Here is a 16,100-nt window from a genome sequence, read left to right as displayed (position 1 = left end):
TTCAAACTATCAACATTTTTAATAACAGCAAAAATGAAGCCTATTTAAACGGTATCTGCCGGGTCCCATGTGGAGGGAATGAGAAGGTCGAATCGGGAGGGACTGGATATTTGGCAACGCTCACGGTTTCCTTTCACACAGCTCAGTGTTGCGTCTGTTTTTTAATTGGATTTCATCAACTGGAGATCAGAATCTTTCATCACCCACTGTGAAAAATAGAACACAAAGCATCCAATGCGTGGCTTGAACTCACGACCACTGAGCTGAACGAGTTATCGTGCTTTACCGACTGAGCGAGCCATACCAGTAACAGTGTTTTTTCCCAACCTATTATTGCAGAGAGGCTGGTGGTGACGTTGCTGCAGGGGTTCAGTTTGTCCGACAATCTCAGGGTGGCTGCCTCTGAACACCCGCTTTTCATTCTGGAGTCAGTCTGATGTCATTTAACAGTCATTCAGCCCCGCGCTGAGCAGTATAGGAACATCGGGACAAGAGAAGACCATTCAGCCCCTCTAACCTGCTGCCCCATTCAATTAGATCATGAGATGATCTGCAACTCAACTCTGTTTCCCCGCCTTCGACTCATACCCCTTGGTAACCGAACCGAAAAAAGATCGATCAATATCAGACTTGAAAATTTGAATTGAGCCACAATCCACATCCTTTGGGATGAGAGAGTTCCAGCTTTCGGCCGTATTTTGTTTCCTAAAATGATTCCTGATTTCTTGCCTGATTAGTCCAGCTCCAATTTCATTTTGGATTCGGCCAACAGAGAGAGAGAGAAAAAGGCCGCCTTAACCGGAGATTGATCCTTTAACGATCTCTCACAAATCAACTGAAACCTGTCGGAATGTGAATACCTTTTTATATTTCCAAAATAAAGGGAATGTCATTGTGGAAACGTTCTGGTGTGGCTCACTGCAGAAATATCCAAGTCAGGATAAACAAGCTCGCCTGCAACCTTCGGAACTTGTCTGTCAAGAAGTATTCCGATTTCCTTCAAGCCAATCTCGGTTGTTTTAGATATTTTTCAGATGCCTGTTATCTGACCGCAGATTAAATGGTGGAAAATCAGACGCACACAGCTGGAAATGTTTATGGTATAGTAGACTCGAACATTTTCCCTACTGCTGATGTTTGGGCAGCCTGTCTGGAGTTCCCCGTTTTCTCTCTCCCTCCTTTTTTAAATAGTGGGATTACATTTGCCACCCTCCGATCTGCAGGAACTATTCCATAATCTATAGAATTTTGGAAGACAACAACTAATGCATCCACTGTTTCCATGGCTACCTGATTTACTGCTCTGGGATGCAGATCATCGGGCCCTGGTGATTTATCGGCTTTCAGTAATTTATTGGCGGGGGAAAAGGACTAGCTGGATTGCTCTTGCGTAGAGCAGGTGCGGACTTGATGGGCCGAATGGCCTCCTTCCATGCTGTAACTGTTCTATATTTCTATGATTCCATGTGCTTTTAGTCTGAGTGACTCATTTACTGCCAGCCTCCTTCTGTGCCTTAAATTTTCGATGATTCCGTTTCTACTCTTTGTTTTCTGTCCGTTAATCAATCCTCTATCCATGCTAATGTATTACCCTCAATCCTATGAGCCCTAATCTTGAGCAACAACCTCTTACATGGCACCTTATCGAATGCCTTTTGAAAATACAAATATACTACATTCACTCGTTCCCACTGATCAACCCTGCAAGTTGCACCCTCAATAAACTCTAATGGATAGCATACACTATTTCAACCGGATAAAGCCGTGCTAATTCTGCCGAATCATATTGTGATTTCCTATCTGCCCTGTTGCTGCACCTTTAGAAATAGATTCCAGCATTTTCTCTGCTACTGATGTCAGGGTAACTGGCCCATAGTTCCCTGTTTTACCTCTGGATAGGAGACGCCTGGACCAGTGTAGGAGCCGTTTGTGTCTGTGTAGGAACAGTCTGGTCTGTTTAGGACCTGTCTGGGTCTGTGTCGGATCTCTAAAGGTCTGTGTTGGAAATGTCTATGTCAGTATATGTGCTCTCTTGGTCTCTGTAGGAGCCGTCTGGGTCTTTGTGGGAGCTCTCTGTGTCTGTGTAAGAGCTGTCTGGGGCTGTGTTGGAGCCGTCTGTGTCTGTGTAAGAGCTATCCGGGTCCGTGTAGGAGCCGACTGTGCCTGAGTGAGAGACGCCTGTGTCTGTGCAGAATCTTCATAGTTCTGTGTTGAAGCTGTATAATTCTACATGTCTGCTGCCTGGGTGTGTGGGGGAGTTGCCTGGGGCTGTGTGTCGTTTGTCTGGGTCTGTGTAGGAGATATGAGGGCATGTCTAGGAGTTTCATCGGTCTGCTTGGGAGCTCCATAGGCCTGAGTAGGAGCTGTCTGGGTCTGCGTAAGTGTTGTCTGGGTCTGGGTGTCAGCTGTCTGTGCCTGAGTGCCTGTTGGATAGGTTTGTGTAGGAGCTCTCTGCGATTGGGTATGAATTGTTTGGGGCTGGGTAGGTGCTGTTTCCGACTGTGTAGGAGCTCACTGGGTCTGTGTCGTGTTTCTCTGGGTCTGTGTTGGAGTGCCAGGGAATGAGTAGGATTACATAGAATGTACAGCACAGCATAGACTCCGGCCATTTGGCCCAACAAGTCCATGCCAGATCTGTCTGGGTCTGTGTAGGAGCCATGTGGGTATGTTTCGGAGCAGTCGGGATCTGCGTAGGAGCTCGGTGCGTCTGTGTACTAGTGCCTGTATCTGTCAAACGAGCTGAATGGGCCCTTTAAAGGAACTGAATGGGTTTGTGCAGGAGGTGTCAGGTTCTGGTCAGAACTGTCTGCGACCGGCTAGGAGCTTTCAGAGACTGGCTAGGATTTGTCTGGGCCTGGGTAGGAGCTATCTGCGTCTGCTTGGGAGTTGTTTGTGTCTAGGTAGGTGCTATCTAGGTCTTCATAAGAGCTGTCTGGGTCTGGATGAGACCTGTCTGCTCCTGGGTAGGAGATACCTGCGTCTGTTGAGGAGTTGTCTGTGTTTTGGTAGGAGATGTCTCGGTAGGAGATGTCTGCGTTAGGTGCTATCTAGGTCTTCATAATAGCTGTCTGGGTCTGGATGAGACCTGTCTGCGCCTGGGTAGGAGATACCTGCGTCTGTGGAGGAGTTGTCTGTGTTTTGGTAGGAGATGTCTCGGTAGGAGATGTCTGCGTTAGGTGCTATCTAGGTCTTCATAATAGCTGTCTGGGTCTGGATGAGACCTGTCTGCGCCTGGGTAGGAGATACCGGCGTCTGTGGAGGAGTTGTCTGCGTTTTGGTAGGAGATGTCTCGGTAGGAGACGTCTGTGTTTGGTTGGAACAGACTGTGTCTGAGTAGGAGGTGTCTGCGTCTTGATAGGACATGTCTACATCTCAGTAGGATGTGACTGCCTCTCGGTAGGACATATCAGTGTTTGTGGTGGAGATGTCTGGGTATCCTTAGGAGGTATCTGGTTCTGTGTAAGATCTCCATACATCTGTGTCGGATCTCCATATGTCTTTAAATGAGCTGTGGGGTCTGGGTGGCAGTTGTCTGGGTCTGTGTCGCAGTTGTCTAGGTCTAGGTGACAGTTGCCTGGGCTTGGGCCAGAGCTGTCTGGCTCTGTGTAGGATCTCCATAGGTCATTGTAAGATCTCCATAATTCTGTGTAGGACCAGTCTGGATCTGTGTAGGAACTGAATGGGTCTGTCTCGACCAGTCTGCAGCCTTTGATACGGTTGACCACACCATCCTCCTCCAACGTCTCTCCTATGTCGTCCAGCTGGGTGGGACTGTGTAGGAGTCATCTGGGTAAGTTTAGGAGCAGTTTGGATCTGTGTAGGATCTCGCATCGTCTGTGTAGGAGTGCTCGTGTCTGTTTATGAGCTAAATGTGTCTGCCTCGACCAGTCTGCAGCCTATGACACGGCGAACCACACCATCTTCCTCCAACGCCTCTCCTCCATTGTCCAGCTGGGTGGGACTGCGCTCGCCTGGTTCCATTCTTATCTATTCAGTCGTAGCCATAGAATCACCAGCAATGATTTCTCTTCCAGCTCCGGCACCATTACTTCTGGAGTCCCACCAGGATCTATCCTTGGCCCCCGTCTATTTCTCCCTCACATGCTGCCCCTCAGCGACATCATCCGTAAACACATCAGATTCCACATGTACGCTGATGAAACCCAGCTCGACTTCACCACCACCTCTCTCGACCCCTTCACTGTCTTTGATTTGTCACAATGCTTGTCCGACCTCCAGTACTGGATGAGCAAAAATTTCCTCCAACTCAATATTGGTAATACTGAAGCCATTGGCTTTGTTCCCTGCCACAAACTCCGTTCCCTGGAAACCGGCACTATCCTTCTCCTTGTCCACTCTCTGAGGCTGAGCCAGACTGTTCGCAACCTTGGCGTCCTATTTGACGCTGAAATGAGCTTCCGACCACATATTCACTCCAGCACCAAGGCCACCAACTTCCACCTCAGTAACATCGTCCGTTTCCACCCCTGCGTCAGTTAATCTGCTGCTGAAACCTCATCCATGCCTTTACAGGGTGGATAAAGGGGAACCAGTGGACGTAGTGTATTTGGACATCCAGAAGGCATTCGACAAGGTGCCACATAAAAGATTATTGCTCAAGATAAAGAATCATTCGATTGGGGGTAATATTCTGGCATGGGTGGAGGATTGGTTATCTAACAGGAAGCAGAGAGTTGGGATAAATGGTACATTCTCGGACTGGCAACCTGTAGCCAGTGGTGTTCCGCAGTGGTCGGTGCTGGGTCCTCAACTCTTTATAATCTATATTAACGATTTGGAGGAGGGGAACGAGTGTAACATATCAAAGTTTGCAGATGATACAAAGATGGGAGGGAAAATAGAGAGTGAGGAGGACATAAAAAACCTACAAGGTGATATAGACAGGCTGGGTGAGTGGGCGGAGATTTGGCAGATGCAATACAATATTGGAAAATGTGAGGTTATGCACTTTGGCAGGAGAAATCGGAGAGCGAGTTATTATCTTAATGTTGAGCAACTGGAAAGTACTGCAGTACAAAGGGATCTGGGGGTCCCAGTGCAAGAAAATCAAAAATTTAGTTTGCAGGTGCAGCAGGTGATCAAGAAGGCAAACGGAATGTTGGCTTTTATTGCTAGGGGGATAGAATATAAAAACAGGGAGGTATTGCTGCAGTTATATAAGATATTGGTGAGACCGCACCTGGAATACTGCATACAGTTTTGGTCTCCATACTTAAGAAAAGACATACTTGCTCTCGAGGCAGTACAAAGATGGTTCACTCGGTTAATCCCGGGGATGAGGGGGAGGACATATGAGGAGAGGTTGAGTAGATTGGGACTCTACTCATTGGAGTTCAGAAGAATGAGAGGCGATCTTATTGAAACATATAAGATTGTGAAGGGGCTTGATCAGTGGATGCGGTAAGGATGTTCCCAAGGATGGGTGAAACTAGAACTAGGGGGCATAATCTTAGAATAAGGGGCTGCTCTTTCAAAACTGAGATGAGGAGAAACTTCTTCACTCAGCGGGTGGTAGTTCTGTGGAATTTGCTGCTCCAGGAAGCTGTGGAAGCTACATCATTAAATAAATTTAAAACAGAAATAGACAGTTTCCTAGAAGTAAAGGGAATTAGGGGTTACGGGGAGCGGGCAGGCAATTGGACATGAATTTAGATTTTAGGTTAGGATCAGATCAGCCATGATCTTATTGAATGGCGGAGCAGGCTCGAGGGGCCGATTGGCCGACTCCTGCTCCTATTTCTTATGTTCTTATGTTACCTCCAGAGTTGATAATTCCAATGGTCTGCTGTCGGGCTACCCATCTTCCACCCTTCATATACTTGAATTCATCCAAAACTCTGCTGCCTGCATGTTAACTCGGACCATGTCCCGTTCTACCATCACTCCTGTGCTCGCTAACTTACATTGGCTCCAGTTCCGGGAACGCCTCGATTTTAAAATTCTCATCCTTGTGTTGAAATCCCTCCATGGCCTCGCCCTTATCTCTTTAACTTCCTGCAGCCCAACAACCCTCAGAGATCACTGTGTTCCTCTAATTCTTGCCTCTTCCATATCCCTGATTTTAATCGCCCCACCATTGGTGCCTGTGCCTTCAACTATCTCAGCCCTGATCTCTGGAATTCCCTCCCTAAACCTCTCTGCCTCTTTTCCTCTTTCTCCTCTTTGGAGACGCTCCTTACAACCTCCCTCTTTGATCAAGCTTTTGGTCACCTGTTCTAATATCTCCTTATGTGGCTCGGTGTCAAATTATGTTTGTTAATCGCTCCTGCAAAGCGCCTAGAGACGTTTTACTACCTTAAAGGAGCTATATAAATGCAAGTTGTTTTTTTGTTGTTGCGTCAGAATATATCGGGTTCTGTGAGAGTGAATCAATATATAAAGGGGTACAATGGGCTATAGACATTCAGGAAGTCGCCAGAATGTTACCGGGGTCTGTGAGAGTGGGTTATTATATAAAGGGGTACAATGGGCTATAGACATTCATGGAATCACCAGAATGTGTCATCATTTACAGGGGTCTGTGAGAGTGTGTTAATATATAAAGGGGTACTAAGGGCTGTAGGTATTCTGAGAGCCTCTGTATTGTGTCGGTATGTACGCGGATCTGTGAGAGCGGGTTAATATATAAAGGGGTATCAAGGACTGTCGACATTCAGGGAATCCCCAGATTGTGTCAGTATGTTCAGGGGTCTGTGAGAGTGAGTCGATATTTGCAGCGGTACCAGGGACTATAGACATTCAAGATGTACCCAGATTATGTCAGCATTTATCGGGGTCTGTGGGAGTGATTCAATATTTACAGGCATACTAGACAGCAAACATATTTATACAGTCCACAGATTGCGTCAGGAATCGCAGTAGCCGAACAATATTTTTAGAAATATCCAGAGCCTTTATCATTTTCTGTAGGAATATTCGCAGGGAAATCCATAGACTATGCGAATATTTACAGTAGAATCCAAAGACAGTGCCATTTTTTGCAGGTAGATCCAGAGACTGTCCCAATGTTTACAAGAGGGTCCATAGGCTTGCCGATATTGACAGGGTATCGAGAGATTGTAAAAATATTCACGGGATGATCTCCAAACTGAATGGTAGAATAGTTCAGTTTCCATCTCAGTGTAAGCTCAACCCTTGAGAATTGGTTAGAAACTCTCTGAAACTAAACGATTTCACTCGGAAATAATCTGCAATTTGTAAATGAAGCTGCTCTGGCTTCACATCCGTGCTGTCAGACTGCGGGTCTCATAGTTTCGGTTCTTTCAAACATTTATTAAAATAATATACTGGGCTTTGGGCATTCTATCTGTGTAATATTTGGTTAAATATATGTTGTGATATAAAAATTGTTGGATTTAAAGTTATTAACTGAATCTGTTTGTTCAGCGAGTGTAATTAATATCAGTCTCCATGGGCCCTAATTGTGTCATTGAAGTGTTTCTCTCTGCTATAAATAATCGACTTCTTTCAACATGTTCTCCCATAGTGTCAGTTGGAGCATAACCTCCGGCACTAACAGAGATCAGCGGCTCTACAGAAAGGGAAAGCATAGATCGGAATCGAAGAGCAATAGATTGGAATGTTACAACAATGGGTCGGAATCTGAGAATAATAGATTGGAATGTTACAACAATGGGTCGGAATCTGAGAATAATAGATTGGAATATTACAACAATGGGTCGGAATCTGAGAATAATAGATTGGAATATTACAACAATGGGTCGGAATCTGAGAACAATAGATTGGTCTAGTCCATTCTGGGTTTTTCAATATCTGCATGACGATTATGATTCAATATCAATAGAGTGGTGGATATTTTATGCGCTTATGGGGATAAAAGTAATTTATTATCCTCTCCTCGTTGCTGTTGGTGTTCCTGGTAAGTCTCTGTATCCAGTTATTAATTCTATGAAACATTTTTCTCTTTATTACTGTTCTTGTCATTCCCTGTCCAACACTCGCTGCTGTTGGTGCGCCTGGTAAGTATCCATATCGAGCTTAATATTTAGAGGCGGTACCCGCGATGGGAGATATATTGATACGGGGAACAGGAGTGGGAAATATATAAACGCAGGTTTTATGAATGTGAGATTTAAGTTACAATGTGTCCTTGGGGTGTGTAAGTATTTACAGGGGATCCAGAGATGGTGCTAATATTTACAGGGGATCCAGTGGAGGCACGAATATTTACAGGAGATACAGAGATAGTACAAATATTTACAGGGGATCCAGAGACGGCACGAATGTTTACAGGAAATTCATAGATAGTACAAATATTTACAGGTGATCCAGAGGCGGTACTAATATTTACAGAGGGTCCAGAGGCGGCACGAATATTACAGGAGATACAGAGATAGCATAAATATTTACAGGGGATCCCGAGATGGTGATTATATTTACAGGGGATCCAGAGGCGGCGCTAATATCTACAGGGAATCCATAGATGGTACTAATATCTACAGGGAATCCATAGATGGTACTAATATTTACAGGGGATCCAGAGATGGTAGTAATATTTACAGGGGATCCAGTGACGTTACTAATATTTACAAGGGATCCAGCGACGGTACTATTATCTACACGGGATCCACAGACGACACGAATATTTACAGGGGATCAAGAGACAGCACTACAATTGACAGAGAATCCAGAGGTGTTACTCATATTTACATTGGGTCCAGAGACGGTACTAATATTTACATTGGGTCCAAAGATGATACTAATATTTACAGAAAGATATAGAGAATGTATTAATATTTACTGGCGATGCAGAGTCAGAACTAATATTTACAGTTGATCCAGAGGCAGTAATAATAATTGCAGTGGGATCAAGATATAGTACTAATATTTACAGGGGATCCAGAGATGGTACTAATATTTAAAGGGGATCAAGAGACAGTACTGTTATTAACAGGGGATCCAGAGATGGTGCTAATTTTAACAGGAGATCCAGAGACACTACTAATATTTAGAGAGGATCTAGAAATGGTGCTAATGTTTACAGGAATCCAGAGACGGTACTAATATTTACAGGAACCCAGAGATGGTGCTAATATTTACAGGGGATCCAAAGATGGCACCAATATTTACAGGAATCCAGAGACGGTACTAATATGTACAGGAATCCAGAGATGGTACTAATATGTACAGGAATCCAGAGACGGCACTAATATTTACAGGAATCCAGAGACGGCACGAATATTTACAGGGGATCAAGAGAAGACACTAATATTTACAGGAATCCAGAGACGGCACTAATATTTACAGGGGGTCAAGAGAAGGCACTAATATTTACAGGAATCCAGAGACGGCACTAATATTTACAGGGGGTCAAGAGAAGGCACTAATATTTACAGGGGGTCCGAGCCTGATGAATAATTTCCTTGTTTATTTCTCTTCCTTACAGTTAACTTATTGACGATTCTGATCATGTCTCGGGGAAAGTGCGGTCTCTCGAAATGTGTCACTCGCTACCTGGTGGCGATGGCAGAGGCGGATCTACTGGTCGTTATCACCGATCTGATACTCAGGCAGATTCCGATTGCTTATATGTTTCACTTTCAGTTCGTGAAACGGTCCATTCCTGTGTGTAATATCCACGCCGTCCTGCTTTTCGCAGCCACAGACTGTTCTGTCTGGTTCACCGTCACTTTCACCTTTGATCGATTTGTGGCCATTTGTTGCCAAAAGCTGAAAACTAAATATTGCACGGAAAGAACGGCGGCTGTGGTTCTCGGAACCGTGACTGTACTGAGCTGTTTGAAGAATATTTTCTGGTACTTTATGTTCACGGGTCGGTATATGCTTGTCAATGAACCCTGGTTTTGTGATGTAACACTCAATTTTCTGTATTCACGTGTGTGGGCAGCAATCGAACTCCTTTATTATATCCTCACTCCGGGGGTCCCATTTGTTCTGATTCTACTGCTCAATGCCTTAACCGTCAGGCACATCTTAGTGGCCAGCAGAGCCCGCACGAGACTCAGAGGCAACAGCAGTGGGGAGAATCCCAGAGACCCAGAGATGGAGAACAGAAGGAAGTCCATCATTTTACTGTTTGTTATCTCAGGAAACTTTATACTGTTTTGGGCGCTGTATATGGTGTTTTCTATATGCAACCGGATATATTATTTAGGGTATTCTTCTGTATATCTACATTCCTTTGTACAAGAAATAGGACTCATGATTCAGCTTCTGAGTTGCTGCACGAACACTTGTATTTATGCCGTGACACAGACTAAATTCAGAGAGCAGTTGAAGAATGTGGTGAAATATCCCTTTACTGTGATTGTTAATTTCATTAAATAATTGGAAGATGTGAAGCAGAGTCAGTGCTTTGCCATACGGTGTCTGAATCTCTCTACCAGGCTACGGCACTGCAAACACTGTATATTCTGCAATCAGAGAATCGTTTATCAACTGAGGCTATTTGTACAGCATTTTACAGCGTTTCTCAGTTAACATCTGGGAACACAGGAACATAGGAACAGGAGTAGGCCATTCAGCCCCTCGTGCCTGCTCCGCCATTTGATAAGATCATGGCTGATCTGTGACCTAACTCCATATACCCGCCTTTGGCCCATATCCTTTAATACTTTTGGTTGCAAAAAGTTATCTATCACAGATTTAAATTTGGTAATTGAGCTAGTATCAATTGCCGTTTGCGGAAGAGAGTTCCAAACTTCTTTTTCTAATCTCGCTCCTGAAAGGTCTGGCTCTAATTTTTGGACTGTGCACCCTACTCCTGGAATCCCCAACCAGCGGAAATAGTTTCTCTCTATCCACCCTCTCTGTTCCCCTTAATATCTTATAAACTTCGATCAGATCACTCCTTAACCTTCTAAACTCTAGAGAATACAACCCGAATTTGTGTAATCTCTCCTCGTAACTTAACCATTGAAGTCCGGGTATCAAGCAAGTACAAGTTGTAAAATATCAAGTGGCAACTAAATGCACCAAATGAGTTACTATATTGGAGAAATTTAAGGTCATAAAATAAACAAGCATACAAGGTTGTTAATGAGGCGGGATGTAGAGGAGATGCTGGGAATGTGGGTGCCGGTGACCAGTGTGTAAATGGTGCGGGAGGTAAAGGAGATCCCGGGATAGTAGGTACCGGTAAACAGGTTTATAATGGGGCGGGAGATAGAGCAGATCCCGGGAGTGTAGGTGCCGGTGACCAGTGTGTTAATGGGGTGGTGAGGGGGGAGGTAGAGGAGATCCCGGGAGTGTAGGTGCCGGTGACCAGTGTGTTAGTTGGGGGTGGGGGGGGGAGGGCGGAGGTAGAGGAGATCCCGGGACTGTAGGTGCCGCTGATCAGTGAGTTAATGGGGTTGGGGGGGGGGGGGGGTTAGAGGAGATCCCGGGACTGTAGGTGCCGCTGATCAGTGTGTTAATGGGGTGGTGGGGGGTAGAGGAGATCCCAGGAATTTAGGTGCCGGTGATCAATGTGTTAATGTTGCTGGAGGTAGAGGAGAACCCGGAACTGTCGGTGCCGCTGATCAATGCGTTAATGGGACGGGAGATAGAGGACGTCATGGGAATGTAATATCCGGTGACCAAGAGTGTTAATGGGGCTGGTGTTTGAGGAGATCCTGGGACTGCAGGTGCCGGTGAGAAAGGGTTTCCTAACTTCACTCCTGAAAGTCCTGACTCGTGTTTAGGCGATGTTCGCCGAGTCCTAAAAACCCCACCGAGCGGAAATATTTTCTCTCTATCTATCCCATCAGTTCCTCTTAATATCTTGAAAGCTTCGATCAAATCAGCACATGATCTACTAAATTCCCGGGAATACAACCCTAATTTGTGTAATCTCTCCTCGTAATTTAACCCTTGGAGTCCAGGTATCATTCTAGTTAATCTACAGTGCAATCTCTTCATGGCCAATATATCTTTCCTAAGGTGCGGTGCCCAGAACTGAACACAGTACTCCAGGTGTGGTCTAACCAGAGCTTTGTGTAGCTGTAGCATAATGTCTATCCCCTTGTATTCTAGTCCTGTAGATATGAAGGCCAGCATTGCATTAGCCTCTTTGATTATTTTCTGTACCTGACCATGACGTTTTAATTATCTATGTACATGGTCTCTAACTACCTTTGGAACTCCACAGTTTTGAGCTTTTCACCATTTCGAAAGTATTCTGTTCCAACTTTTTTAGGTCCAAAGTGGATGACCTCACTCTTGCCTAAATTGAAATCCATTTGCCACTGTTTAACCCATTCATTAATTATATTACTGTCTCTCTGTAATGTTATGCTTCCATCTACACTGCCAGCAATGCTGTCAATCTTGTTGTCATCGGCAAACTTCGATACGTGGCTTTCTATCTCGTTATCCAATATCAACGAGATGGACTAAATTGGAGTAAATTCACATTCGGCTTCAACCTCCTCGTCATCTTGAGACATTTTATTGACTTCACCTGTGTTGTGCATTGGAAACTTCTGCAGTCTGTCCTCTGGAGCTCAAACATGCTCTGGATATAATTCAATTCTACCAACAGCAACAGCGAAAAGATGTCAGAAGCCAATTGGTGACTTTCCACTAAAAGCAGTGAAACTCCAGGGCTCGTTCGGGATTGGACCTGCGACCTCTAGCATATTAATTAATATTACCCCCTAAACGAGAATCAAACCCCTAGACGAACGGGCCGCTGAAACTTAAGTTGTGCAGCCAGTGTAAAGGTTCGGTGCCTCCCACAGCCGCTCGGCCATTCTTTCAGTCCTCTTCTGTCCATCCAATCTCGTTTTCTATTCCGGTGTAGAGCAATATCAAGTTGTACATTAACTATTTCCAGTCACGAATATAAGTCCCACTTTACCAAATTGGTTTCGACTGTACGACTTGAATTATGACGTAAGACGTTTCAGAATTAGTTGCTCTGAAACCACATTGCTTGGGAGGAGACTGAGAGATGTAGATCAACAGCGGGAACTTGGAGTGCATGTCCACTGATCCCTGAAGGTAGCAGGACAGGTAAATAAGGTGATTAAGAAGGCATACAGGACACTCTCCTTTATTAGCCGAGGCATAGAATATAAGAACAAGGAGGTATGATGGAACTGTATGAAACACTAGTTAGGCCACAGTTAGAGTACTGCGTACAGTTCTGATCACCACATTATAGGAAAGATGTGATTGCACTAGAGAGGGTAAAGAGGAGATTTACGACGATGTTGCCAGGGCTGGAGATTTATAGCTATGAGGATTGTATGGATAGGGTGGGGTCGTTTTCTTTGTAACCGAGGACGATGAGGGGAGATTTAATTGAGGTGTATATAATTATGACGGGCCTAGATAGAGTGGATCGGAAGCTCGTATTTCCTTTAGCAGAGAGGTCAATAATCAGGGGGCATAGATTTAATTTAATTGGTAGAAGGAGTAGAGGATAGCGCAGGAGAAATTTTTCAACCCAGAAGATAGTGGGGTTCTGTAACTCACTGTCTGAATGGGTGGTAGAGGCAGAAACCCTCATCGTTTTGAAAAAAAAACTTGAAGATCCGTAACCTACAAGACTACGGACCAAACGCTGGAATGTGGGATGAGGCTAGATACCTGTTCTTTTTCGGCCGGCACAGAAATGATGGGCCGAAGGGCCTCCTTCGGTGGCATTAATTTCCATGATTGTATGATTCAATGATATGATTGCCGTCTGTCTCGGCATCGTGATAATATACAATCTACCATAAGTATACTTTAATCAAATTGGTGCTTTCTTTCACTGTGAGAGCGAAGAGACATAAGTGTGTCGACAATAGCTGCAGCAGCTGGGTTGCACCTTTACTTTTCCTACCGTCTCAATCTTTCTTTAACCTTCTCTGCTCGTTTTACAGGTTCGATCAGCAGTCGCCGTTCAAGGAAGCCTGAGAAGTCCATCAGGGGACAAAACAAGAGACAGAGACAGGGAGAGATAGAGAAATGCATGTCAAGAAAATAAAGAGTATAAATAGAATCATACCATCATAAAATGATTACAGCACTGAAGGAAGCTATTCGGCCCATCGAGCCCATGCCAGCTCATGGTAAGAGCAATCAAGTTAGTCCCATTCTCCCGCTCCTTCCTGGTAGCCCTGCATATTTTTCCCTTCAACTATTTATCAAATTCCTTTTTGAAAGCCACGATTGAATCTGCTTCCACTATCCTTTCAGGCAGCGCATTCCAGATTATAACTACTTGCCGGGTAAAAAAGTGTTTCCTCATGTCGCCGTTGGTTCTTTTGCCAATCACCGCAAATCTGTGTCCTCTGGTTCCCGACCATTCCACCAATAAGAACAGTTTCTCTTTAATTTAATTTATTTACTTTATCTAAACCCTTCATGATTTTGAACACTTATATCAAATCTCCTCTTAACATTCTCTGCTCTAAGGTGAACAACCCCAGCACGGGGTAAATGCGGTCAATCAGCTTCAATTCATTTATTTGAGCATTAAACAGCTCTTTAAACGTTACTGTGACATTATGGTAGCGCGGCCTCGCGGTCTTATGTGATCCATCAAATTTCTATGGAGGAGTGGATTTGAATCCCACTGCTATTAGAAATTCTGCCAATGTTTATTTTGAACTGTTCACAGAAAACCCGGTTGTAGTGTGATGGAGCAGAGGATGTGAAAGAAGCTGAAAGTGAAAGTGCAGATATTATTTTCATTATGGGGACAGGACACGTTTCCACAGGTAAGGACACCTCACCTTAATATTCTTTCCAGCAGAGTGGGACAGGTGATCAGAGTGACCGGGCTCTCGCGGCGCAGTCAGTGCGCGGTCCTTATGTGACACACAGCGTCGGGAAATGGCGAGGTTGTTATTCGAGTCTCACCTGGATCAACCAATCCTTTTCCTTGTGAAATTTTCCACCAAAGTTGAAGGTACAATTGCTGTGTTCCAAAATTCATCTACTTATTTGTGTTGCCATGTGGTTCCTCCGGGCTACCCTGTTGCAATAGCAGATGAGATGTTTAGTGTTATTCGTTTACAGGAGGGAGGCTGCGGGATTGGAGCCACAAACTATGATTTTGATCCAACTACAAATTATGGAATTTAGCTTGAGCTTTAAACCAGCGCGTTAGACCACTGCCGCGATACTTTCCATCTTGCGATCTTCAGGAGCTATTTTTACAGGAATAGAATTACTGCAAACAAGAATTCTACCCCTCAAGCACCAATGCTCGCACGGCAGCAGGATGCATGTGACCAGTTAGAAACCTGTCTGAAGGAACATTCAGTCTGACAGAGCCGGAAGTTCAGCAGATTGACTTTTGCAGTGAACAGATGATGAGCCTCCTTCTTGAGAGTGTTTCGCCAATCCAGCTCAGAGTGGATTAAGCATTATAAATTCCGGTGGGACTGGAGTCACTTGTGTAAGAGGAAGTGGAGGGTGTCATTTCCCTTCCTTGACGAACATTAATGATGCTGTTGCGATTTTGCTGCAAAGTTTTACTTTCCAGCATCGAAATCGCTAGTTTTAACAGCAGGTCAACATCGTAAGCCTTGGGGAAAATGAGGGCTGGTCCGGGATCTCTCGCATATTTCAATCAGCAAACCCGAATCGAGAATAAGACCCCGAGACCAACGAGCCTTCTGAAAAAAATAGCACCAAGTAGCGATACGTGAGGGAGAGTTTCTGAGTATCAGCGCCCACTTTCCCCAAATCTCCTTTGAAGTACAGGAAATAAAAATGTGTCCGTATATGTGTTGGGATTTGTTTAGCTGTTTTTGGTGACTGGGGACGGTTAATGAGTTAATGGGTGTAAGGGTGTGATACTCCGGTGTATGGGTGCAGATACTCGGATTTAAGGGTGCAGATACTCGGATGTGAGGATTTGCTGCCTCGACTGAAATGCGGCTTAGAACTGTTGTTATTATCCAAGGCAGCGCTGCAGGATCCTTTAATGATCTCTCATAAATCAACTGAAAACCTTTGGAATGTGAATACAATTTTGCGTTTCCAAAATAAAGGGAGTGACATTCATTGTGGAAACAGTCTGGTTTCAGAGTGAAGCGGCTCTCCTGCAACCTTCGGACCTTGTCTGTCAAGAAGAATTCTGATTTCCTTGAAGCCAATCAGAGGTTAAATGGTGGAAG

General features: G+C 44.6%; 1 protein-coding gene across 1 annotated transcript; it reads left to right on the top strand.

Annotated features, from left to right (window-relative positions):
* The first annotated feature begins 7,848 nt into the window (after positions 1-7,848).
* On the top strand, positions 7,849-10,329 carry LOC137336070 (probable G-protein coupled receptor 139). Its single transcript, XM_068001564.1, has 2 exons — positions 7,849-7,900; positions 9,428-10,329. Exons 1-2 carry the CDS (start codon positions 7,849-7,851, stop codon positions 10,327-10,329), a joined length of 954 nt encoding a protein of 317 aa, XP_067857665.1.
* The last annotated feature ends 5,771 nt before the right edge of the window (positions 10,330-16,100 follow it).

The sequence above is a fragment of the Heptranchias perlo genome, chromosome 20 (genome assembly GCF_035084215.1).
Source record: "Heptranchias perlo isolate sHepPer1 chromosome 20, sHepPer1.hap1, whole genome shotgun sequence".
Lineage (NCBI taxonomy): Eukaryota > Metazoa > Chordata > Chondrichthyes > Hexanchiformes > Hexanchidae > Heptranchias > Heptranchias perlo.
Note: the sequence above shows the minus strand (reverse complement) of the source record. Positions and strands in the feature narration are given on the sequence as shown.

Coding starts and splice junctions, on each gene's coding strand:
- LOC137336070 (XM_068001564.1), top strand. CDS start 7,849: ATGGGGATAAAAGTAATTTATTATCCTCTCCTCGTTGCTGTTGGTGTT. Junction 7,901..9,427: donor CGTTGCTGTTGGTGTTCCTG/GTAAGTCTCTGT, acceptor TCTTCCTTACAG/TTAACTTATTGACGATTCTG.